This window comes from Apus apus, chromosome 18, assembly GCF_020740795.1.
Source record: "Apus apus isolate bApuApu2 chromosome 18, bApuApu2.pri.cur, whole genome shotgun sequence".
Classification (NCBI taxonomy): Eukaryota; Metazoa; Chordata; class Aves; order Apodiformes; family Apodidae; genus Apus; species Apus apus.
This window is the reverse complement of record NC_067299.1, coordinates 11,263,917-11,288,425: the sequence shown is the minus strand read 5'-3', so window position 1 is coordinate 11,288,425 and position 24,509 is coordinate 11,263,917. Positions and strand designations below refer to the sequence as shown.

Genomic DNA, 24,509 nt, shown 5'->3' with positions numbered 1-24,509 from the left:
GCACCAGGGCCGCGGCTCCGGGGCTGCAGCGGCTGCCAGGAGGCCCCGGGGGCGGTGGGGGCGTCCCTGCCTCCAGCGGGCCCTTCCTGCCGCCACGGCCGCAGCCCGCGGGCTCAGCTCTGGGGAGGAGCGGGAGCAGACCCACCCAAGGCGGCCCCCGCGTGTCCCCGGGGGCAGCACCGGCGGGGCCGGGAGCGGGGCCAGGCCGCGCGGCCCGGACTACATCCCCCGGCGTGCACCGCGGCGGGGCCGGGCGCGCCCGGCGCCCATTGGTCGGGAGCCGCGCGGGGGCGTGTCCTTCCGGCGAGCGGCGCGTGGCTGCCGAGCGGCGCGTCGGGGGCGGGCGGCTCCTCGGAGCGTGATTGGCTGCCGGGCGCGGCGCGCGGCGGGCGGTGATTGGCTGCCGGGCGCGGCGCGCGCGGGAGGCCCCGGATGGCGCGGGACCTGAGCGGCGATGGCGGCGTCCGCAAGGAGCTGCTGCGCGCGGGCCGCGGGGCCGCCGTGCCCCGGGACGCCTCCGTGGCAGGTACCGCAGCCCCGCGCCGCCCCGGGCCCTGCCGCGCCGCCCCGGGCCTTCCCGCGCCGCCCCGGGCCTTCCCGCGCCGCCCCGGGCCGTGTCCCCCGCCCGGGCCCGCAGCCCGCCCGGCGCTCGCCACCCCCCGCGGTCACGCCGTGCCCTGCTTCACGGGTACGCACCCGCAGGCTCCGCTGGCCGCCTCCTGAGCAGCTTTCTGAATAAGCAGTTAAATTAAAAGTTGGCGTCGGGACTAAGAAAACATGAAGTGCTTGGAAGTGTGGTCTGAAGGCAGGGCCTGGTGCTCACTGAGGTCGCTTACGTCTCACTGCAAGATCCTCGCTTTGGTCTGTGTGGCTGGGCCTGAAGTGTGTGCTGGGGGAAATGGAGAGGGCAGAACCTCCTGTGGAAGGTGCCCTGAGCCTCTAACGCTGAAATGCTCATGGAATGGCAAATCTGGGAGCTTCAGCCTGAGACCAGAGCAAGATTTTTAAAGAACCGAAGCAATTAACAGCATTTATTCACAGTAGTATATCTTTTTGTTGCAGAGACTGTGCTCCCTTATCAGTGTTTCAGCAGTTGGAATACTCTGATTAACTTTGTGTGGTGGCAGATTAAATGAAAGGGCATCTTGACCTTGAGAAAAGCAGAATTTCCCATTCCCACCTGTGCTCACAGGACAGAGTAGAAGTTTGAAGCTGAAAGTGGTTCCTGAAGTACAGGGGCCTGGTGCTGTGTCAAGGGAAGCCCACTACAGGTTTTCTAACTGAGCAAGAGCTGGGGTTACCTGCACAGTACCCAGGAGAGTGTCAGAGTGGCTCATTTTCCCCTTTGTTTCTCTTTCCAGGCCTCTGTTTTTTGATTAGGAAAGGCACTGTTAGGTATTTCTGTAGATAACTGGGACATTTTAACTTCTACAGTTGAAGTTAAAGTTTTGAGTTCTTAAGAACACAGAGTCACTTCTCCATATGACATAGGGTTTGAGACTCTGAAGGAGCTGCTTTATCTGGTGGTGGTGTTAAAACAGAGTCAACTCCACTCAGCTACTTGGATGGGACCAGATTATTGGTATAAAACACGAGGTAGTTTGTGCTGCCTCTGCTGTTCTTCAGTAGAAGGGAGAAAGTAAAAGCAGGATAAAAGGGTGGTGTTGCAAAACCAGAGGTGCTGTTGATGGCTCTGTCACTGGATGTGAAATCAAACTCTTGCTTTCTTTCCTCTTCTGTCTTTGGGCTGCACAGTGAATTACTTTGGGTACCTGGAGCACAGGGATGAGCCCTTCACCAAAAGCTGCAGCAAGTTTCCCAAGCTGATGAAACTTGGAAAAGGTGGGTTTGAGCCTGAAAAATTCCTCATGGGGCATGGGGCTGTAAGGACCAGCCCATTAAGACGTGTCAATTTAAAAGCTGTTTAGTTTCTTATGTTATTTGAAACCTTTAAAACTTGTCAGTGGAGTCCAGAAGCCTCCTGCTTCACACAGCTGCTGGTCAGCCTGGAACTCGTTCCCCTCTGCCCTTCAGGATGGTGGCTCCTGAAGCAGCTGCTTGTCTTGGTGCTTTTAAATAACCCAAGAGAAGATCTTGCTGTGCAGTGGGTGCCTGGTCCCACAGCAGACTGTCCTGATAATCCTTAACGGGGCACTTGACAATTGTAGGTGTTGAGACAGGAGCTACCAAGGAGTTTTTTCCTCCAAGCTGCAGGAGGAATTGTTGTTTGGTGTCTGAGGGGGGGTTTCAGACTGGCAATTCTCACACTCTTCCATTTCCTGCTGCAACAGACATCACGCTGTGGGGCCTGGAGATCGGCCTGCTGACCATGAGGAAGGGAGAGGTTGCAAGGTTTTTCCTCATGCCAAAATACGCCTACGGGCAGCAGGGCTGCCCTCCCCTCATCCCCCCCAACACCACAGTCACCTTCGAAGTGGAGCTGCTGGATTTCCTCGACTCGGCTGAATCTGACGCCTTCTTCGAGTTGACTGCTGTGAGTTGAGTTAATGAGGTTTGAGACCTAAATTTGCAGGTTTAACCACTGCCCTGTGCTGCCCCTGCAGCCCTGCTCCCTTCCCCCCCGCCCCGAGCAGCGGGAGAAGCTGGGGCTGCCGTTGGTTGCTCCTGGCGCTGGAGGCAGTGGAGGAGCTTCCCTTTAGTTTTCACAAGAAACCTGGTTTCACTAGGGGGCATCAGCTTCCAGGGATGTCTCTGAAGGAACAGGAATGAGCTGTAAAAATCCTGTTCACTCTGCAGTGCCCAAGTGCCCCCCCGGCCCCCACCCTTTGTCTCTGCCTTTTGGCTCATCTCCCAAGGGCTCTTTCACTGGTTGCTTTCCTCCCTGGTGAGTTACAGGGTTATTGTTAATTCCCCCTGTTCATGTCAAGGGCTTTGGGCTGTGGCTCTGGGTCAGCAGTGTTGGAGGGAGGAGACTCCACCCTCAGTCGTCCCATCACCCCCCTCAGTCCTGTGTCCCCTCCTACCTCCCTGCCTCCCGCTGCCCTGCCCACTTTCCCACATAGCCCTGCCAACAACCCACACTTGTTGCAAGATCCTGTTCCCCCCCTCCTCTTACCCCTTGTCACCCTGTGGGGTTAACTGACCTCTCTGTTAGCTGGGTCAAACTTGCAAACCCAGGAGGAAACCTGTCCCTTGGTTTGAATCTTTTGTTATTAATGCTGGGCTTTTTTTTGTTTTGCTGCCTGGTGTGGGTGTCAGGCTGGTCCTGGCCCGAGGGTGATGCCCTTAGAGCAACTGGAGCCTTTCAGTCACCTTCACCTTGTGTGCCAGCAATAGCATCTGCCTTAACTGCTCTGTGCTAAGCAGGTGAGAGAGTTGGGCAGGACTGAAGAAGAAATTTTGGGTTTTTCTTTCCTTCCCAGAGTCCCTCTGGTCCTGCTGAGCTTCCTGACATGGTTGGTGGAATTCTCCCACAAGGAGATACCAGCTCAAGAGCTGTGACATTTTTCAGCCTGGCAAAGGGAGATGCCACGTGGTGGTGGCCTGGTTGGACCCTGCAGGGGCCTTGGCAAGGGCTCTGAATAACAGGGGCTGTGCAGGACTCTCCTGTCTGAGCTCTTCTCCTGTTCTCTTTTGTTTGAGCTCATATTCAGGTATTTCTTTGTACAGGAGCAGCAGGATACATTTCCACTACAGAAGGTGTTGGAAGTGGCAGACACAGAGAGACAGTTTGGCAACTACCTGTACCGTAAGCGGGTCTTGGAGCACGCCAAGGAGAGGTACAAAAGGGTAATGACACCAGTAGAATGAGCTTTGTGTTGTGAAAAGCTGTGAAAGCAGGGAGGGAGTGCTAGCTCACCCTAACCAGGACAATGTAGAGATCAGGTAAATTAATTGTATTTTCCAGGCATAGGTTTGATATTTAAGAAGGGATCTTAGACATCAGCTTTTGTGTGAGCCTCAGTGGCAAAGGAGAAGGGCTGGCAGAGCCTTCCTGCTCCCCGTGGGCTCCAGCTGAGGAGGCAGTGTCTGTCACAGCAGCTATGGAAGCCCGGGAGGGTTTCTGTGGCTGCACCTTTCAGGTCAGCTTTTCATGGAATCGCAGACTCATTTGGATTGAAAGGGACCATAAAGATCCCACCCTCCCTGGTATGGGCAGGGACACCTCCCACCAGCCCAGGTTGCTCCCAGCCCCATCCAACCTGCCCTTCAACACTGCCAGGGATGGGGCAGCCACAGCTTCCCTGGGCAACCTGGGCCAGGGTCTCACCACCCTCATAGGAAATAATTTCTTCCTAATATTCCATCTCATTCTCCTCTCTTTCAGTTTTAAACCATTTCCCCTTGTCCCATCCCTCCCTGCCCTTGTCCCAAGCCCCTCCCCAGCTTTCCTGGAGACCTTCAGGCACTGGAAGCTACTCTAAGGTCTCCCTGGAGCCTTCTCTTCTCCAGGCTGAACACCCCAACTCTCCCAACCTGTCTCCAGAGCAGAGCTGCTCCAGCCCTTGGATCATCTTGATGGATCCTCTGGACTTGCTCCAACAGTTCCATGTCCTTCTTGTATTGGGGACCCCAGAACTGCCCCAGCCCTGCAGGGGTGGTTTGCTGGGAGACATGATGGTGCAGGGCCATGTACTGCAGCAGCCTGCTGATCAGTGCTTTGGAGAGGAATCTAGAATCCCTTTGGTCTGGAAACAGATATCTCTGGTACACTGGGCACTCTGACTTTCTTTTTAGTCCTCCAGTTGGGAATCACAGGATAGCTGAGGTTGCTAGGAGCCTCTGGAGGTTGTCTAGTCCAAACCTGTGCTGAAGGAAGGTCAGCCACAGCAGGATGTTGTCCAGGACTGTGTCCATTCAGGTTTTGAATGTGTCTAAGGATGGAGACTCCACAACCTCTCTGGGTAGGGAAATAGTTGTTCCCAACCTGGAATGTATCTGCCTTTGTTTTAGGTGTAGTGAGGTTTTGTGAGATTTTTCCTCCCTGTATTTTGGATTACTTTTTCTTGGTGTATCTTTGTAACAAAATAATTTCAATTGCCTTTCTCCCTGTGGGATTTCTCTTCTGGTTTTGGCCTTAAAACCTGGGTCCTGGATGTTAGCTTTTTTTTAAATTCTGCTGCTGTCAAGTTCCTTGACAGGTTCCTAAACCTTTAGTCTTACGGCTGAGTTGGCCAGTTGTGCTGATAATGCCCTTCAGCATGTTTAGAGTTATGATTGTTATTATTTTTAACTGAGCTAGGTAAGCATGGGTGTAGCTGGCTGATGAGGTGGATGTCTCATTTTCCATCACAGGTTTCTTGTGCACTAACTCTTGTTCCCTGTCTCCTCAGGCCCTCTCCATCCTTGGTCGCAGCCCTTCTAGCGCGGCAGAGCAGCAGCAGATCAACGCGTCCAAGCTGCTGGTGTTCCTGAATCTCTCCATAACATACCTGAAACTGAAGCGTCCTGCCAGAGCTTTGGCATATGGGGAGAAGGCCTTGAAAATTGACCAAAGAAATGCCAAAGGGCTGTTCAGGTGTGGCCAGGTGGGTGAAAAGAAATTCCTCTGTGGAGAGACCCTTGAAGGAACTGAGGAGAACCACTGACCTCTGGGCCGGGCTCCTGTGCTGCTGCTGCAGTCGAGGGGGCTTGTCTGTATCTGCCCCCTGGGAAGATCTGGTGCTCTCTAAATCTGTCACACAGATCTTTTCATGGGGCATTTGTGAGCTACCTGGGTCTGTCTCAGAGATGCCTGTGGTTGCGTGTGTTTGGGTCCTGAAGGAGGGCAGTGAGGCTGTGTTTATCTTGTGATCCATCTGTCCTCTTTCCATGGCAGGCTTGTCTCCACATGGCAGAGTATGAAAAAGCCCGGGATTTCCTGGTCAGAGCTCAGCACATCCAGCCCTTCAACCACGATATTAACAATGAGCTAAAAAAGCTGGCAAGGTGAGAGAACTCTCTTCCATCCTTGGGGAAGAGAAAGTGCTTAGGCAGGCTGGAACACTTGCTCCGAAACACTGAAAATGTTTTAAAAAGCCCAAAATACAAAATGATTGGGTTAGTGAGAGACCTGGGAAAGTGCAGGTGGTTTCTTTTGATGTGGGGACAGATTATTCAAACCTTGTGCAGACATGGTGAGTACAGGGAATGGGTGAGAAGCTGAGAGCACCCCCTCTTTCTGTGCAGTTTCTCTGGGGGAACGCGTGTGTGTTGGCTTTATGTGAGGAGGTGGGTCAGGCAGGGGGATGGGGGCTGCTGGAATGCCTCAGACCCAGTGTGATGCAGCAGCCTAGTGCTCACGCTGACAGTGTTCTGGATTAATAAGTGTGATCTTTGTTCTCTAAGATGTGTTGGTTAACTACAGTACTGCAAGTGTTTCAGTGTATAGTGCTACAAATACTGACGTTTGTCAAAAGTGGATTTCTTGCTGTGTCGGACACAATAAGTGAGCAACCCTGAAGGCAAACTCTTTTATTTCCTGCAGGCTGAGTGCAGCACAATCCTGCCAGCTTTAGTCATGCCCTAGCCCCACCAAAACATGACTAACACTGGTCTCTGCTCTTGTTCTCCCCCTTGAAACTGGCGGAGCACTTGCTGGTTCCCAAAAGCGTGTGCTGTGCTTCTGGCACAGGAAGTGATGCAGTCCCCAGCTTCAGAGATCACAAAGAAGCCCTTAAATACCAGCCCTCTTCTTTTGTGTGTCGCTGCTGGGTGTTTGCAGAAAGGTTTGTAGGGAGCACTAACATGTCTCAGTGGAGTCTGATGGGCTGGGGGCCTGCACCAGGGAGTGCTTTGGCTGAGGGCTGTCCTTGCACATCTCTGCCTTGTGTGTCCACGTAGTCTGTGACAACACCAAGTCTTCAGACTTCTTCTGTTACTCCTGAAGGACAACTCAAAGACTGTCTGGAAATCAGAAGTAAACCACTTCCCCTCCCCCTGATCTCCCTCTGGGTACCTGGTACCGTCCTGCTGGTGAGCACATTACAAAACAGATCTGCCTGGTGAGCTGCCCTTTGGAGGCTTGGTGTGCAGGCAGGGTCAAAGACCCATGGGACAGTGCTAGATGTCCTGATTCTTGAAGCCTCATGGATTTTCATAGACTCATTCAAAATACATTGGCAGGTAGAAGAACAAACTTGCTAACAATGCTGAGGTGGAGGTGCCAGGAAGCAGCACGAGGCGCTGCCTGCGGGGAAGCTGCTTGGCAGCATGTACAGCCTGTGTGTGTCAGTGAGCAGAGTGGCCTTAAGCCACTGTTGTCTCAGAGTTACTGCTTCAGTGCCAGTTCAAATGGGTGCATTTTTTGCTTTGCTATGACAAAGAGTTGAATTAGTATAGAATCAACAAAGGCAACGTTATCAGGTGGTGTTAATTGTGCCACACCTCAGTCTGTGTCCTATAATGTTGCCAACCTGCCTTGCCTGAGAAAACTCATAATGTGATCTGGCAAGTGCTTCAGAAATGAAATATAAATCAAAATGTTGTTCTTAAAGGCTTTTCACTTCCTTACTCAGTACATTTATACTTGGAAAAAAGAATGTTGTGTGCTAATCAGCAGCTACCTTTTGCTGTCTAAAACAAAACTTTTAAAAGCATCAGTTTAACAGGTCAACCATGTTCCTGGCAACATTCACTTCACTGGAGAAAACCAGGCAGAATTCAGGGTGAGGGTTTTGTGGGATGCATGTCTGGTACCAGCTGTAGGGGTCTTGTTGCAAATTCTGCTGCTGGATTGGGCAGTTCTGTTGGAAGGCTTGCACTGCATCAGATCTAGAACAAAACTAGGTTGTTCTGATACCTGGCATGGATCTGTGCCTCCAAACGAGGGGCTCTTGGATTTCCTGTAGTGGTCAGTGTGTGAGAGTGCCATCCGTGGTCTGGGTGAGTGTCCCTGATCTACTCAGTGTGGACAGTTGTGGTAGCATCTGTCTGAGACCTAACAGAAGGGACTTGCTGTGGGGATTTCACTGAACAAATGCTTGGAGATTCTGGACACAGGAATGCTGATGGTAGGGGGCTGAGAGAGCATTAGCCAACATCACACTTGTGCTGTTCCTGGTGTGTTGCAACAAAAACCTTGGCTTTTGACCTTATATGGTAGCAGATGCAGGAAAAGCAGTAATGTGGGCAGCCATTGATCCCTGGGATGGTGCCCAAACTGAGTCACCCTCTGGCTCAGGGATTCCTCACCAGTGAGACCTCACTGCTGGTGAGGTGAGAGCCCAGGGTGCAGAGGACACTGTGCTTGGAGAGGCAGTGATTGAAATGGAGCAGTCTGGGAAGCATCCTCACATGCTTGCAAGGCTGGTGTAGAAAGCATCTGGCTACCAAAAGCTAAATGATCTCCTGAACCAATAGTCGCCAGGGAAGCAGAGAGCCAAGGTCTGGGACTGAGGTGCAGTGTTTCCAGCTCTCCTTCCCTGACATGGCAGAGAGAAGGGCTGGGAGGAGCCATGTCTTTGTTACCAGCACACAGGCTGGTAGGACATATCAGGCTAATTTATTTAGATAGAAAAAATAATACCTGTTGTCTGGTTGTGGCACTGAGGGCTGGGCAGCCCGTGATGCTGTGCTCTGCTTTGCAGCTGCTACAGGAACTCCATGGAAAAGGAGAAAGAAATGTGCTGCAGAATGTTTGCCCACCTCAGGCTCCCTCCAGCTGACCAGGAATAAAGGTAATCAAGTTGAGAAAAAGGCTGAGGTCTCCCAGAACCTGTCATGGTTCAACTGTTTTTAGGTGAGGAACCTGATTTTTGTCTGCTTGGGAGGATTTTGGAGGCAAAATGTTAGTTAATGGTAATGTGTGAAGGGGAAGGGGTTGAAATGCTGCTGAAGCTGGTGTGGGACAGGAACCTGAAACTGGCAGCACTTGAGTAAGTTTGGGTTTGTTGTTTCCTGTGCTGCTCATCCCAGCTATTCCTTGTCAGAGCCAGGGGGAGAAATAGCTGTGTAGTCTTTTCCCTCTGCCAATTAAAAGAAACAAACAAAAAAAAATGGTTTCTGTCAAACTTAAGAACTGGATTTCCTCATCCCCTCCAACACTCCTGTCTGGAGCTGTTGGGATGCCCCACTTCAGAAAAATCTAAATAGTTTATTTCTGGGGTGTTTTGTTTTTTTTTTAAATATTAAAAAACCTGTTTGTATAGAAAATTTCAAATAGATGTTTTGGACTCTTTAAAGTCTTAAATCTTCTAGCAAAATTGACAGGCTTATAAATGCACAAAGGCCCTTTGATCATCCTTTTTTTTTGTCAAAACCTTCAGCAGGGTGTAAGGGTGAGTAGGAATCTTCACTGGTCGTTTGCCTCAGGGTAAACCCTAGGGAAGAAGTTGCAGAAAATGACAGCAGCCTTCTGTCAGGAAGCATCAGCAGCTTGGGGCTGTCAGAGTTTGCAGCCCTTCTCTCTCATGCAATGCAGGCTGTAGCTCTTCTGCTTGCAGAAAATGGGTATTGTCAGCCTTTCCAGCAGCAGCAGCAGTGCCAGTGCAGGGTGCAAGGCTGGTGTTTTAAGGTTGGCTCTTTTGTCTGTGCTGGTGAGGAAGCTAAGGTTGTGTTTGAGGAAGGAGCTGGTTTGAATGGTTGCTTCCAAAAGCAACACAACCCTCTTCTGACTGGACGTGCCTCCTGCTGTCTCAGCTGGGTGTGTTGCTGAACTGCCTCAGAGCACAGATTCTTCTGCCTTGAGTTCAGGGTGAGATGGATCCCATCTGTTAGCAGGTACCTACCTCCCAGCAAGTAGTTGTGAAAGGGGATTTAAGACTGGATTTGTCTTGCCAGTGTCTGCAGGAAGTCCATGGCCCTGGACTTGGCGTGGAGGCTCTGCTTCTCCACTTGCTGGATTCCAGAGATTTGCCATCCTGTAGGATGTGAGTCTCTGACTATAGGACCTAGCACTGCCTGACCTGGCATGCTTCTTGGGTAGATCTGTGCATAAGCTGGGCCTGCTTTATGGTGGGAACTCTGAATGAATGTGATTATCTGCTGGGTCACCAGACAGATCCTCCACTGATAAGCTTGTGTGACCTCTTGTTTCCTAAAGAGCAGCTTGCAAAGGTGCTGATTTCCATGTGACTGGTGTAATGGCACATAACTGTTGTAAATAAAACTGTGTCTTCAGGTAGTGGAGACTGGGAAGTGCAAAGAGGAAGGGAAAAAGAAACCTGAGCTGGAGGCAAGCTTAAAGATGGGGCTGAACTGCTCATCAGCCAGTTTCCCAGACTTCTACCCATGTACAGCACTTTCCTGGAGCTCTCCCACTTTACTGATGGACAGCTGTCAGTCAAAAAGAATTCTAACCTCCTTTGAAGCTGATTTTAGTTACGCTATTAAAAATAAACTGTCTTCCAAACAGACATAAATCACTGAGACACAACAATCTCCTGTTAATTCATTGGAGGAAAAATCCCTTTCTGGAGGAGGTTCTCACAGGGCAGGGCCTCGTTCTGGCTTGGAGATTGGTTAAAAACCTTAATACATATTCAGAGAGGAGCAAAGCAGTTCCAGCTGGAGCTCCTGCTCTCTATCAAAGGCACCACTAATTAGTCAGACTCAAGACAGAACATTCTTTAGTGTTTTCTGACAACTTTGTGCAAGCTCAGTGCAGGGCACAAGCTGTACTCAGTCAGCCTGGCAACCCTCCTTCATCCTGCCTGTCTTAGGTACTGGGGGAGTTGATGGCCTCTGGATGCTGCCTGTAGCTCGGATTTAATGATCCAGTGGAATCACAAGAGTTATGGAAAACCTTCCTATTTACCAGCTGGCAAGTGCTTAAGTGTTGACCCGACCCATTGTCCAGATTACCAGTGGAAAGGCTCAAAATTCAGAAGCACTCAGGCAGAAATAGGTGCACAAATGTTTTCTTAAGCCCTTCCTGCTGCAGCCCCCTTGAAAATGCAGCAGCCTGGCTCTCCTGCTTTCCCCTCTTTGGGTCATTTGTCTGCCTCTGGACACTTTGTGTGGTGTTGAGTCAGGTTACCTGGGATGTGCACAGCTGAAAGTCCTCCTTGTCACTCCCTGAATTGCAGGATGGGTAAGCTGAGGATGGCTGGTTTATTGGAGCTTTTTGTTCTTTCTTGTTTGAAAGACCTGTGGGAGCATGGGGGGGGAAAGGAGTTAGGTTTTGGTTTTTGCTGGAGTCATAGAATCATGGAATGGTTTGAGTTGAAAGGGACCTTAAAGATCATCCAGTTCCAGCCCCCCTGCATGGGCAGGGGCACCTCCCACCTGACCAGGTTGCTCCAAGCTCCATTCTGTCTGGCGTTGGTCCCTTCATGATAAGAAGCCCATCCCGAGTGGGGACAAAATTCCTGGAAATATCTGGATTCTTGTAGAGGGTCCTTGGTGATAGTTTCATCCCAGAAAGGTGAGTCTCTGGGCTTTTTTTTCTTACAGATGGGCCAAAGTTGAAAGCTTTATCTCTAGTGTGTATCTCAGCTCAATACACAGCAGAAGCAATCTCAGTAGTTGGGAGCACACAGGGAAGTGTTCCAGTGAAAACAAACAATGCTGGAATTATGGCAGGAAACTATGAGGTCAGACTTGAGATTGCTACAAGTTGCAGGGTCTAGCAATTCTGAAGCCATTAATAGGTGAGAATCTGCTGCAGGACTGGGGCTGTGTCACCAGGTAGAAGTGACTGTAATTGGGCTTAAAATCAGCAGCAGTTGCCACTTAAACTGACCTAATAAACTGAAAGAGACTCACAAATAAACTGAGCAGTATGTGTGTAACAGTCAAAACTCCTGCCTTGGGAGGGCTCCAGACTTGTGAGTAAACAGCAACTTGCTCCTTCCCCTCCTGCTCTTCCTTAATACTGAGCAGATCTGAAATGTGCCTCCTGCTGATCCTGTCCCTACCCACTGTGTGAAGCTGAGCCACAGAGAACCAGCAGTTTCATTTCTCCTTTAGAGTATGCAAATTATTGTACCACTGAGATGTCCTGTGCTGTGAAGGAAACTGTTCAGTACCTGCTTTATGCTGAGCATTGCTGCAGTGAGTGAGGAGGCTTGAAGGATTCCTTAATTAAGCATTCTCCTTGCTAAGCAGAGGAATGAGAAAAGCTTTAATAAGGTGGTTGGCTTGTTTTGGTGCTCGTTTTTTTTTCTCTCTTCCAGCTCTCTTCTTTTCTAGCATCTTTATTTTTTTCAGAGGAGCTCAGCAGTCCATGTCTGGGGTAGAATCTGTGGTGCCTCCCTGGAAGATAGCTGGTCTCTGGTCTCCTCTAGAAGCTGTCAGTGGAGAAATGACTGTGCCACCTCTGCTTAGCAATGCCACAACATGCAGTGCTCCCTGGTCAGGTCCTGGGACACAAGTCCTTGGTTTGAAGGCACTAGGGTTGACTGTGCCCAGACTGGGAGGTCTGGCCTGGGCTTAGAGGTGAGAAGATGCTGTGAAGTGGAAAGGACGGAGACCCATGTGATACCACAGTGCCCTGTCATTCCTGTCCTCCGAGGCACTGGTGAAATGATGGTTCTCCAGCCTCATCAGAGGGCTTTGGGGCCCAGGACCATCCTCTCTAAGACTGAGCAAGTGGCTAAAGCCTGAGATTCCCCTTGGTGTGCTCAAACATGAAGCTTCCAGATGAGGCAGGAGCAGGTTCCTGGCTGCATTTCTCCTCAAGCTCCTGTCCTGCCTGAGGCCACCCAGCACACATACCCTGGAAAGGACAGGCTGAGCCCCCAATGGGCACCCCTGTGCAGGCTTTTATCAGAGCTTTTTGCCAGCAGCTGGAAGATAAAATACACTGATGCTACAAATCAGTAGAGAGTGAAAAGATGCTGGGCTCTTTTCACTCCCATGATAATACTTGGTTTATCATGCAGGTAGAGTTTAAAGAGAATGGTCTATGTGTGAGATGTGAATTTCTTTATGAAGAAAGTTTTAGTTTTGCAGAACTTGGCCTTTGCTTCCAGCAGTGAGGAGATGTGGTTATTTTAAGATTTTCTCTGAAGTACCTTTTTTAAAGTTTCCTTTCTCCACCCCTCATGTTTCTGTTGTGGTAAGTTATGTGAAGTTTTAAGTAAAAATGTTTTGTTCTTGTGATGGATGGAAAGGCAAATTGGATAAACCAACACCCACGTAGGTACTGACTGAACTGATTTTGGATGGCAGCCTGTGGCAGGTGGCTGTGACTCAGGTGTCTGGGGTCAGGTTGCAGCTCAGATGTGCTGGTAGCTGAGGCACAGGAGTCCCCAAGTGCCACTTCTGGGCCTGGTGGCATTGCAGGCAGCAGTAAGCAGCTCTCTCCAGGCTCTTGCCAATCCAGGCAGAACTGCCGAGTCCTGGCCACCAGTCCTGTTGCTCTGGAGTGCTCTGGACTTTCCAAACTAGCAGACGAAGTGTCCTTATCCCATCTGTTTCTCTTACTCTTCAATCTGGGTGTTTTAAAAGATCATGTCCTACACAGCAAAACAAGGGGCCCTTTGCTGTGTTTTGCTGGTGTGTGCTTGTTCTGCTGGTCTTGTTCCTGGAAGGAGTGTTGAGTGCAGAGAGCTGCAATGTGCCTGTGTGAAGAATCAGGTGTCCTCTTGGGCTTGGAGGACATTGTCACCTCCAAAGAGTGCAGGTTGTTTGTCCCTGCCTGCTTATTTCCGTGATGTCTGACCCTGAGAAGGCTCACAATGTGAATCAGTGTGCAGTGACATGGGCCAGCTCTGGCCTGGCTGGTGTCCCCCCTGTCCTGCCCACACTCTGGGGACTGGCTCTAAACATGGCTGTCCCCATGTCTCACTGCTTCAGCGTGGCACTGCCCTGAGGACTCTGCCATTAGGAGGAGGTGTTAGGGCCTGGAGCAGTGTTCAGAGCAGCAGGGAGCTGAAGCAGCACAGAAGGGACTTTCAACACATGGCTGGGGAGAAACAAAACTTCAGATGATGATGATGTGAACCACCCTTGGGGCTGATTTATCTGGGGGGGAGCCTTCCATGGGTTTGTTGGCTTTTTTTTTTTTCTTATTCCACAGTCTCCATTTAGTTAAAATGAAACTGCAAACTTTTAATGACCTGATACTCTAGGCTTCATGTGAAGTGCTCTCCTGGTTCAGAGGGTGCTGATGGTGGCCTGTGAGGCCTGTGAGCTCTCAGCTCCCACAGAGCAAGCAGTGAAACCCTGACAAACTTGGAGGAGTTTCAAATGCTCTAACTGGGCCTTGGAGTAGCTGTGATGCTACAGAGACACCTGAAGTTAACAAAATAAGTGCTAAGTGCCCTCCTAATTGTTCCTGGTGGTTTTGGGAAATTGTCCTCTCCTTGTGAGCTGCCAAGTGTCTCTCACCAAGCACAGCCCCAAAATGGGGTGACCTTTCCATCAGCAGTGACCCGGAGCAGCTGAGGGGCTCGGGGGCTGCATCAGTGTTGGAACAGCACCAGGTTTTGTGTCCTGCTGCTGCAGCAGGTTTTGTGTCCTACAGCAGCACCAGCTCTTTGTAAAAAGACCATGTTTGTGGTTGTCAGCAGGAGATGCTAACGAGGGCTTTGGATTTGGGGAATTGCTTTCAGAAGGGTGTTTTGCTTAAGATGTGGGGAGTGTCTTGGCACTGCTGGGAGCTGGTTTGCAGAACTGCAGTTATTTCCAGTAAGGGTAGACATGACCTTCACGTGCTTCCCCCACTGCCCACCCTGCTTTATCAGGGACCTGTTGATTTGACAGAATGCTGAGCATTATTGACATGAAAGTTATCTGAAGGACTGGGAGCTGCTGTAAGGATCAGTTTCAGCCCAGACTTGCTGGGTGAAGCCCTTTCTGAGTCAGAAGTGTGTGTTGAAGAGTTCATCCCTTCTTTCACCTTCCCATAATTGTCCCTCTTGTGAGACCTCTTGCCCTCTGAACAAGTTGTTTTGCCTGTGTGTTGTTTTAAGGGACTTTTTTTTAGAAATGCTTGGGAAAGATCTCTGCTTTCTGTTTCTCCTTGTTTGCTTTAGGTGTCCTTGTCCTATCACAGATCTGAGCAATCTTGACAGATCCTTCTTCCATCACCTCATGTTCAGGATGGTAGTGCATGTCATCAACGTTCAGGGTCTTTGGAGTTGAGACTCGTTAAAGATCTCTGGAGAATTCGTCCTGCCACTGAGCTGTCTGTCTGCTGTACAGGCAGGGCTTGAAACTCGCTGTGGATCCTTTGCAGAGCTGAGAATTATGACAAATTGACTTGCAAAAAACCCACCACCGTCCTGAGAAAAAAAGCAGTGGAAGTTCGTGTAGCCTGGTTACATGAATGAGGAGCAGCACGTCTGCTCCTTGCACCTTCAGCTATGAATCTGGACCCCTTTGGTGTATGTGGGATGGAGTAGTCGGAGCCTGCTCAAGCCTTTAGATGTGGGAAGGCTCTGAGCATCTCTGAAGATAGGCTTCAGAGCCATCTTGCCTGTAAAAGTGAGTCTACTTGAAGCACCAATAGCTGGATGTCCCCAAGCAACATGTTAGAGAAGTGAGGGCAGGGCTGGCTGCAGAGCTGCTCCCATGGACACCTGTTGAGATGACTTTCTGCCTACATGTTGCACACTCAGAGACAGGCTCCCTGGGATGGCAAGAGATTGTGTTCCTTCTAATAACTGTCCAGATTAAACCATCATAGCCTGGCACTGTGAAGAGTTGTCTCTTCTCCTGTATCAGGGTGAATTGCCCAGCACGTCTTGTTATCAGCCAGCTGAGAGCAGCCTGGCTGTGCCTGGCCTTTCTGCTGGCCATTCAGGAGAGCTGCAGCCTGTCGGGAACCTCTTGTGGGGTCCCTGTGGGGCATTTCAGAAGGAGCTTGTTGGCCTCCCAGTCTCAGTGGTTTTACTCTGGGCTGTCATTTCTGAGTGGCAGTTCCTGTTGGACTTGTTGGGCTCTGAGTGAAGAGCACTTCTCAGGCAATTGCCGCTCAGGAAGGTTTCAGCTCCTGTGCTGGTCTGTGCTCCAAATGTGAGCATATAACAGCTGCTTTGCCAGCATGCTCATGCAGAGCTGTGGTGTAAGATGTCCTCAGAAGAGTATGGTACTAAGTCAAAGCTTTGCTTCCTTTCTTCTCTATGGTCAGTGAGCATCCTTATTGCAAAGAAGGCATTCTGCCTCCTGGAACAAATCTGCGGAGGCTGCATTTCTCCAGAAGTCTCTTAGAGACACTTCTCTGAGATGTAAAAGCCAGGCCAGCTTTCCAGGCTGCTCTCCACAAAGCTGATGACTTGATTGCTTCCCTTGAGGAGCACCTTCTCGCTGGGGGTTATCTTGGTGGCACATTCTTCTTACTTTCCAGTTTCTTCGTGCTTTGTTGAGAAGATTATCTGCTGTATTTGGTGCCTACAGGACACTTCCCCACAGCCCTGCTCGAGATGGAGGCAGGAAAGGGGGAGCTGGGGAAGAGGCAGCAACAGTTCTTTATGCAAGAAAGGAGCTTACACAAATCTTAAAGCCTTAGTTAAACATTAACTGTTAATTATGGCTTTAATGCAGAGTAAAGGTGACTGTGATTATAAATGACCTGTGACCTGGCATATTGCTTACTGTGAATTGACGATTGGCTGCCTTGCCTCTCTGAAGCATTAATTAAAATAGCTGGTACCAACAGACTTCTGTCTGAACTTCAAAGCAAGCGTGTGCCTTGCTGGTTTGCGGGGCTGAGTTGCTGCCAACCTGCTGTTAAGGGAAGGAAACAAATATTGGAGCAGGGTCCTGGTTGGAGCAGGCTGTTCTCCTACGTGCAGGAGCAGCAACGGCTTTGAACATGCTCCAGCTCTCTGCATCTTCAGGGCCCTGTGCTTCCCCTCCACTTCTCTTTTGATTGTGTAGCCATTAGGTGGAAATGAAAGAGATGAACTGATCAAACACTCCTTAGAATGGCTTTAGGGTTTCAATTTGAATATTTTTTTTAATTAGCTCCATGTAAAGACACTATTACTTCAAATAGTCGCCATGAAACCCGAAGACTCACAGTTTGATCCTTTGTTTTTATGGTGCACAAGAAGTCTCAGTAGCTGTAGGTTTTATATCCAGCTAGACACCCCAAACCACAACTAACAGCTGGTGGAAACATCAAGTGATGATCTTTTAACTGTGCCTGTCAGGGACACATAAAAGGCAAGGCTTTGTGGGGATAATATTAGACTGACAAGTAGCAGAGTAGAAGTCAGTTGCATTTTAACAGCAGCAAAGATGCTGTTCTCTACAGCAGAACACTACAGCACATCAATTATAATGATTTTTTCCACTGTAGAAACCTTTCTTTCCTTGTCCTAGTGGCTAGACCTTTATGCTGTGAACTGGAGAAATGATTTGAGCATTTCTACCTCCGATTGATTAGTTCTGGAATAGATCAGCTGAAGTGTCCTCCAGTAGTTTTCCTTCTTGAGAAACTTCCTCTCTCTCTTCTGCTCTGGGTAGATACGAGAAAATGCTGAAACAGACTGTGAATGTCTTGTATTACAACAAACCTTGTTAACACCCAGTTTTGGAAGGTTTGGCAGTGAAATGAGACTGTAACACAGGATTTTGGGAGTCTGGGCGAACCAGGACAATGACTGCACCGATTTGTCACCGTGAATCCAAGTTTGTGCTAAGCTGGAAGTCTTTGCTCTTGTGTTTCTGGCAATCTTGAAAGTGGCTGAGCTGTTTTGTGCTTTTATTATCCCAAACATTAAACTGCGGGCAGCCCTTGAGAGAGGCACATTGTCCTGATTCAGACTCACAGGTTTCTGGCAGGGTGGCATTTGAGTCACGGGTTTCGTGTGGCTCTGGGCATACAGACCAACTGAACCCCAGCTTCTACAGGGTCATGGGAGGGAGATGAGTAATCTGGTTGGCCTCACAGCTACCCCTGCTCTGAGCAGGAGTAGAGACCTACTGATGCTCCTTGCAGCCCTAATTATCCTCTGATCCTGTGGTGCCTTTCAAGGATAGATAATGGATGAGGTGTGGAGTTTGAGCACCATGTGATGTTTCATCTTCTCATCCTGTAGCCTATGAAGCATCTTTTCCTGACAATTACTGCTCTTTTTTTGCCTTCTGGTTAGCAGCCTGGAAGTTGATATCCTCTAAGGACCAGGCTTCCCCCTTTTGTAAGTAATTTAATTTACATTTGCAGAGCTCACCACTGCAGCTGAGGCAGCTGAGCCAGCTGCAGTTCTACAGCTGCTGAGAGAGTGTCAAAAATGGGTTTGGGCTCCTGCTGCTCTTGAGCTGAGAGCTGATAGTGCACCTTTTGAATGAACCTCCTTTGATCCTCAGAACTTCTGTAAGAGGCAGATAATGGTTTATCTTGTGGAAAGGCTTCTAAGGATTTTTCCTTTTTTTTTAAATTTTATTTTTATTTTTTTCTCCTGCTGCTCACTCTGTGGATGAGGGAGGTTCGGGGCTGACTCCTCAGCAGTGTTTCTGCACCATCTGCTCTCTGACACATCAGGGAGATGTCCTCTGTAGCAGCACTCCTCCTGGTGTGTGTCCCAGGTGCCAGTTGCAGCACCCTTGTGGCTACAGGGTGTTGATAAATGTCATGAGGCACATCAGAGACAGCAGGAATATGTGTTCTGAGTGTTCCATCCCAGGTGCTCAATGGATTGGGGGAACAAGAGGAAACTCCACATTGTCCCTGTGTCTCCACCAAGATCTTGCAGTGTTAGACCAGCATTTCAAAACCAAGTTCAAGAGCTGGTGAGGGCCAGGGAGAAGAAGGTTCTGGTTCTGTCTGGAGGTGAAGAGGCAGAAGGAGAGCATGGGTGGGAGAGGCACTGAAAGAGCAGTTGAGCTTTTGGCAGCAAGGTCAGTGTGGGCAGGTAGAAGGTGAGGCAGGTGATCCAAGTCCTGATCAGTGACCCAAGAGGTTCCTCTTTGAAATACTGAGTGGAGGGTGGGGAGAAAAGCACAGCTCGGGAGCAGTTCTGGTTTATATCCAGAGAAAATTAACCCAACACCTAGATACTGGTTTCCTAGTGAAGCTCTGATGACCCTAAAGAGAGGGAGGGATGGAGTGGGGGTTGCTGGTGCGAGAAAGAAGCTTCATGGGGTGTAGAATCTCAGTGGGTACCTTCTCAGTGTGTGCCAGAAATCCAAGGCTGGTGAGGACCCAAGTACAGGTGAGAGTGATGGGGCAGGGGGAGCTACCAAAGGACAGAATGTCTGGTGTCACCGTGATGTGGCCAGGCCTCCTGGTGGTCATCCCCTATGAACTGGAGGGAGTGCAGGTAAGGGGAGAAGATGGGAGCAAGTAAATATGGTGAGTGGAGCAATAGAAATCTCAGATGAGGAGAATGGTGAATCTTCTAGGAGACACCAGCCTGTCTTCCAAAGACAAAGAGTAAGTATCCAGGCACTGGGCTTCCCAGAACAGGGTTGGAAAAGCACAAGTGGTGGGTAGTATGGATGCCCTGAACAAGAAGGAGGGTGACCTGAAGGTTTTCTCTGAAGTGGACTTGCTGGTTTTGAGTCCTCATCACTTAATACTCAGTTTTCTTCAAGTCTTGTGTGGGGAAGTGGAATTAATCTTACAGGGATTTCATGGCACCTGTTCCACTTGTGCTAATCCACAATATTCTGTGTGTTTCTTTCAGGGTCACTGCAGAAGTGTGCTAGTAACAACTGTCCATTTAATGCTAAAATGGAGAAAAATGTTCAGGTAGTACCTGTGGGACTCTTACTGTGGTATTTTGTTATCCTAGGACCTCTCCAGCTGGCAGTAAGAGCAGTTCTTGACCAGGAAGAAAGAGCAGCACATGGAGAGCTTGGCATCATATCTGTGGTTTGGGACACTGGGCAAAAGAAGCATCTTGTTTTGAGAGTGTGAATTTGAAGCTCTGTGTTTATACACAACCTGATTTTCCTGAAGTTGGTTTGTTTGCCATGTTCTGAGGATGGTCCCAGAAGAAACAAGTAGTTCTGTAGGAGAGGAAGGCATTCTCTCTCTCCTTCCCTGCACAAGAAAACTTCTCCCTGACATCCTACCTCTTGCAGGTTCTGTGCTGGTTTTAGGAAACCCATAAAGGAGAGTAGGATGCCATGAAGTTTTGTATTGTTTATACAGGTTGTTCTTTAAAAAATTCTGTTTGGTATTTTTGTTCTGAGAAAATAAACCAACCTGAGAACTGGCAGGACTTGTGCCAGTTTATTGTGCAAGACTGATTAATGTCTCTCTTTCAGTGTAAGGAGCTGGAATTTGGAAACAGGGTCTGGTTTGTTGCTGTATAGCTAGCTCCCTTCTTGGGCAACAGCTTGTTATGCTCTTTGTTTTGGCTGAATGTTCCTGTAAATGTTGATACTAAATTTCAGGTTACTTAAGAATACCAGAGTTATCCCCTGCAGATGCTGCTGACTCCTCTAGCTTCTAGCAGGTTTGTTCCCTTTTGGAACACAACAGCTGTGTCTTCCCTGTGTCTTTCTGAATTAGGCCTTCATGGTTTGTCTGAGATATAATAAATGCAAAATCAGTTGCTGCTTAGTGAGATGGTGGCAGGTAAATGCAAAACTAGCAAGAGGCTGTGGAGGAGGAGGAACCTGGTAACATGAAACGATGTTTTCATGGTATTTGTTCTGCCCATGTTTGACTCAGATAGGTAATGTCTTCTAACCATGATTCAGTGCCTTGTTGTTGACTTGCTGGGCAGGGAGGGTTGCCTGTGGTCACTGCGTGATCCAAGGAGGCCCCTTGCCAGGAGAGAAATGTCTGAAGTGTTCTTGTTCTGCCAGCGCCTTTATGGCTTTTGGATTCCTCACCACGCTGCTCTGATGGTGTCTTAAAATAACATGCCCTCTCAGGAGGATGTCCCAAAGAAGGGGGAAAAAAAAATAAAGGTTAGGAAAGCTTTGGGTTGGCAGCACCTTGCAAGCACACATCTGAACCCTGAGCTTGTCTCCTTCTTTGAGTCCTCTCTGTTTTTGGAGAGAGGGTGGCTTGATCTCCCAGAGGAGCTTAAATCTTGCTGTGCTTAGTTTCAAGAAGAGAAACCTAAAAGGAGAGCAGGGTTGGGATTTTGTCTTCTGTCCCCTAAGAAAATTCCAGTGATTGTTTTTTTTCCCAGATCTACTTTTTTCCAGAAGACTCCAAGAGCCTTCCTGACTATCAGAAAGGGAGAGATGGAGTTACATGATGCAGTTGTACCCTAGGATGACTCCTCCAGATGAGTGGTGTGCAGCAAGAACATGCACCTGAAGGGCAGGTGTTGGGTAGAAAGTTGTCAAGGAGACATTTAATTGAGCTGGGCCAGCAAGTCAAATCCCTTGCTCTGATTAAAAGGTCCCAAGCCTGGGCTCTTGCTTGCCTGGTGGCTTCCTGGGTTTGGGCTTGCAGAGCGATTGTGGCCAGGGCTTCCTGGCTGTCCAGTCACTGCCAGCTGTGTCCCCTCTGCTTGGCTTCTTGGAGGGTCCATCTATCCTTGGGCTGGTGACAAGGGGAGCTGGATGTCTGGCCCAGTCCTTTTCCTGGGTGGACACTAGATGGCAATGCCTCCTCAGAATGCTGTGCCAAAGGCAGGAGGGTCAGGGGTTCCCTTCTGGTGGGCTTTACATCTGGATGTTGGTCTTTTTCTGTACAAATTGCCACAATAACTTCTTTAATTGGAAACTGCTGCCTCTTCCCTACAAGAAACGGAGAACTTTGTGCTTCCAGAGTGGTGGGATGAGGGAGGTTTGAAGACACAAACACAGTCAAGTTTTCCAGCAGGAGCCAGCTCTGCCTTTCCCAGAGCTCCCTCAGGCTCTGTGCTGACATTTCTCTGACAGCCTTTGGGTGCTTGGGTTGAGTGAGCACGGGCAGCTGGATCTGCACATGGAAACTTGGCACGTCCCTGGCCCAACCCATGACCTTGGGAAGGCAGGACCTTCAGCTCCCCAAACTGTGGGGACAAAACTCAAGGCAGAAGGAAACACGCCTGCTGCGTCTGAAATGTAGACACCTCTGTGGGTGGGGTGGCACAGTGAGGAGCTCTGTACATCTGGGCCTGTTGCTGTGCCCACTGCTGGATGGCCACCCCTGTCCCTCAGTTGTCACCCAGCCCAGGCCCCTAACTGGTATTTGACCTGGATTTTGTCTCCAGGTCAATGGCCAGTGTGCTGCTGGGTGAGACTTCCCGTGGTTAACCAGACTTCGCTGAAGTACATTTTTCCATTTTTCTTTACCAAATAATCACCTCTTTTCTTTACCCAAAATCACCTATCTGCTTTTTTTTTTTTTTCTATTTTTTAATTATTATGAAGGTTAAGAAATACAAACTCAGCCTCTGGGCAAAATCAGAGATGTGTTTGGATCTTGACTTGGTGTTAAAACAGAAATAAAAGTCCTTGAGCAAAACAGCCAAAGGTCTCTACAACAAACCACACTTTGTGATTCTTAATCAAAGATGTGGTTCTTGGAGAAGTTTGCTACTGGAAATTTTATTTTTGGCCAAAATGCCTCTTTCCCCCCTCCCCACTGAACAGTTTGACAAACACCTTCAGCCTGCTCCAGAGGTTGGTTACAGCTCCAAAAAGTGGTCTTGTATTTCCAGTTTGGGTTTATCAAATGTCAACTTGCAGCTCCTGAGCTTGGCTGAGCGTTTGCTCAGTGTTATCTGATGTCAGATGATGTTTTCCTGGTGTGGGTGTTGAACCACAGCCTGAGCTGGTGGGCACCCTCAACCCATGGGTGCAGCTCCTTGGGCTGCGAGACAAAGATAAAGCCTGTGTGAAGTGTGGATCACAACCCCTGTGTGTCACCTGTGGGTCAAGTCTCCCAGCTTGTTGCCCCCCTCTATGCTGGTGAGCCCCAAGGGACATGGAGAGGCCACTTGGTGCCTGTCCCCTCAGGTAGCAGCTGACCCAGGAGCCCTGGGGAGCATCACTAGGTGCTGCTGTCCCCTCCACATGGTGGTCTCTGCTCTGCCTGGGCTGGGGGTCATCTGGGACACCCAGCAGGGAACAAAGCACGTGAGGTGGCAGAGATAAAGATGGGGTGAGATGTCCAGGGCACATGAGAACGCTGCAGCAGGGTTGGGGGTACTGGGAGGTGCCCCAGGTTTTGGCTCCTCCTGTTGTGGCCTGAGCTCAGCTGGTCACAGGTCTCCTTTCCCCAGCAGAGGGTGTTGGGGGATGAGATGCAGCTTATGGGCTCATAGACCCATAGAATTCTTTGGATTGGAAGGGACCATAAAGACCATCTAGATCCAACCCCCTGCATGGGCAAGGACACCTCCCACCAGCCCAGGCTGCTCCAAGCCCCATCCAACCTGCCCTTCAACACTGCCAGGGATGGGGCAGCCACAGCTTCCCTGGGCAGCCTGGGCCAGGGTCTCACCACCCTCACACTCAAGAATTTCCTCCTCATGTCTCACCTAAATCTCCCTCTTCCAGTTTTAATCCATTCCCCCTTGTCCTCTTGCTCCCTGCCCTTCTCAAAAGTCCCTCCCCAGCTTTCCTGGAGCCCCTTCAGGTACTGGAAGGCCACTATGAAGTCTCCCTGGAGCCTTCTCTTCTCCAGGTCCACCCCTCTAAACCTTCATGTGAGGTGTGGGCTGGTCCTGTCAGCTCAGCCTGGGTGAGGTGCTCAGCACCCTCCACTGCAGCCAGGAGCCATCCTTCTGGTCCCTTGGGCCAGGAGCTCCTGCCACCCCATGTGTCCCCTCTGCCAGTGGCAGTGCCCTGGTGCAGCCCAGGTGCCCCTTGTGGCTCTGCAGCCCCTCACCTTCTCTGGACAGCCTGTGCCCCCACACTGGGACATCCCAGGATGGGGACAGGAGACTTGTGCCTTTTTCTCCCACCAGCTGGCTCTGGAAGGCAGCAGAGCAGAAGCCCCTTGGTGCCACCAGCCCTGTCCAAGCCCCCTGGGCACCCCCACTCCCCTGCCCCTCGTTTGTGTTGGCACGAGCCCGCGGGCTGAGCCGCTTTAATTGGCAGTTGTGTTTGTGGTCAGGGCGTTATGAAAAGGTTTTCTGTCTCCCTCCCTAAGTTCCCCTGAATATGTTTTCACTCTTTGTATAATATTCACTTCATTATTAGCTGAAAGAGGCTCTTTTCAGAGAGGTTTTTCCTCCCCCCCCCCCCCTTCACTTCTTCCAAAAATATACTCAACAGCCCCTTCACGCAGTGAGGGCTGGGATTGTCTGCTGGAGGGGAAGTGAGAAACCCCCAGAGCAACTGGGATTTACACTGAAATTCCTTTCTTCCCCAGTATGCTGGCTCAGGGGGCCACTGGGGGTACCCTCACCTCCTCCCCCTTGCAGTGTGGGCACTAAGGGGGGTTCTCCCCCTGCAGAGCAGAGGCTCCCCAGGGGCTCCTGCCCCCCCCCGGATGGTGTTTCCAGCTGCAAACCTGTCTGATGGATTCGGGGTCTGGCTGCAGGGCCCCCCCAGGGCTGTGCCTGCTGCTTGGCTCCTGCCATGTCCGGTGGTGAAGGTGTTTCCAGCATCTCTGAGGTTTCGGGAGCTTGTTGCGTGGGGTTTGGGGCATGGGGTGCAGCTGGACCCCCAGTGTCAGCATCTGGTTGGGCTACTGCTCTTTGGCGTTTTGCAAAATCCATAAGGTTTTGTCTGCAGCTTTGGGAAGAGCTGTGAGCTGCTGCTGGGGTTGGGATCACACCCAGCATCCAGCTTGGCTCAGCCTTCCTGGGGAAGCAGCTCTGCTCCCCCCTTGC

At 50.1% G+C, this 24,509-nt stretch overlaps 1 protein-coding gene across 1 annotated transcript; it reads left to right on the top strand.

Moving 5' to 3' along the window:
• Window positions 1-432: 432 nt before the first annotated feature.
• On the top strand, window positions 433-20,022 carry FKBP6 (FKBP prolyl isomerase family member 6 (inactive)). The gene is made up of 8 exons (XM_051635401.1): window positions 433-526; window positions 1,756-1,842; window positions 2,292-2,494; window positions 3,631-3,750; window positions 5,295-5,489; window positions 5,780-5,889; window positions 8,529-8,618; window positions 19,569-20,022. The coding sequence occupies exons 1-7, from the start codon at window positions 433-435 to the stop codon at window positions 8,614-8,616; spliced, it is 897 nt and encodes a 298-aa protein (XP_051491361.1). The 3' UTR covers window positions 8,617-8,618; window positions 19,569-20,022.
• The last annotated feature ends 4,487 nt before the right edge of the window (window positions 20,023-24,509 follow it).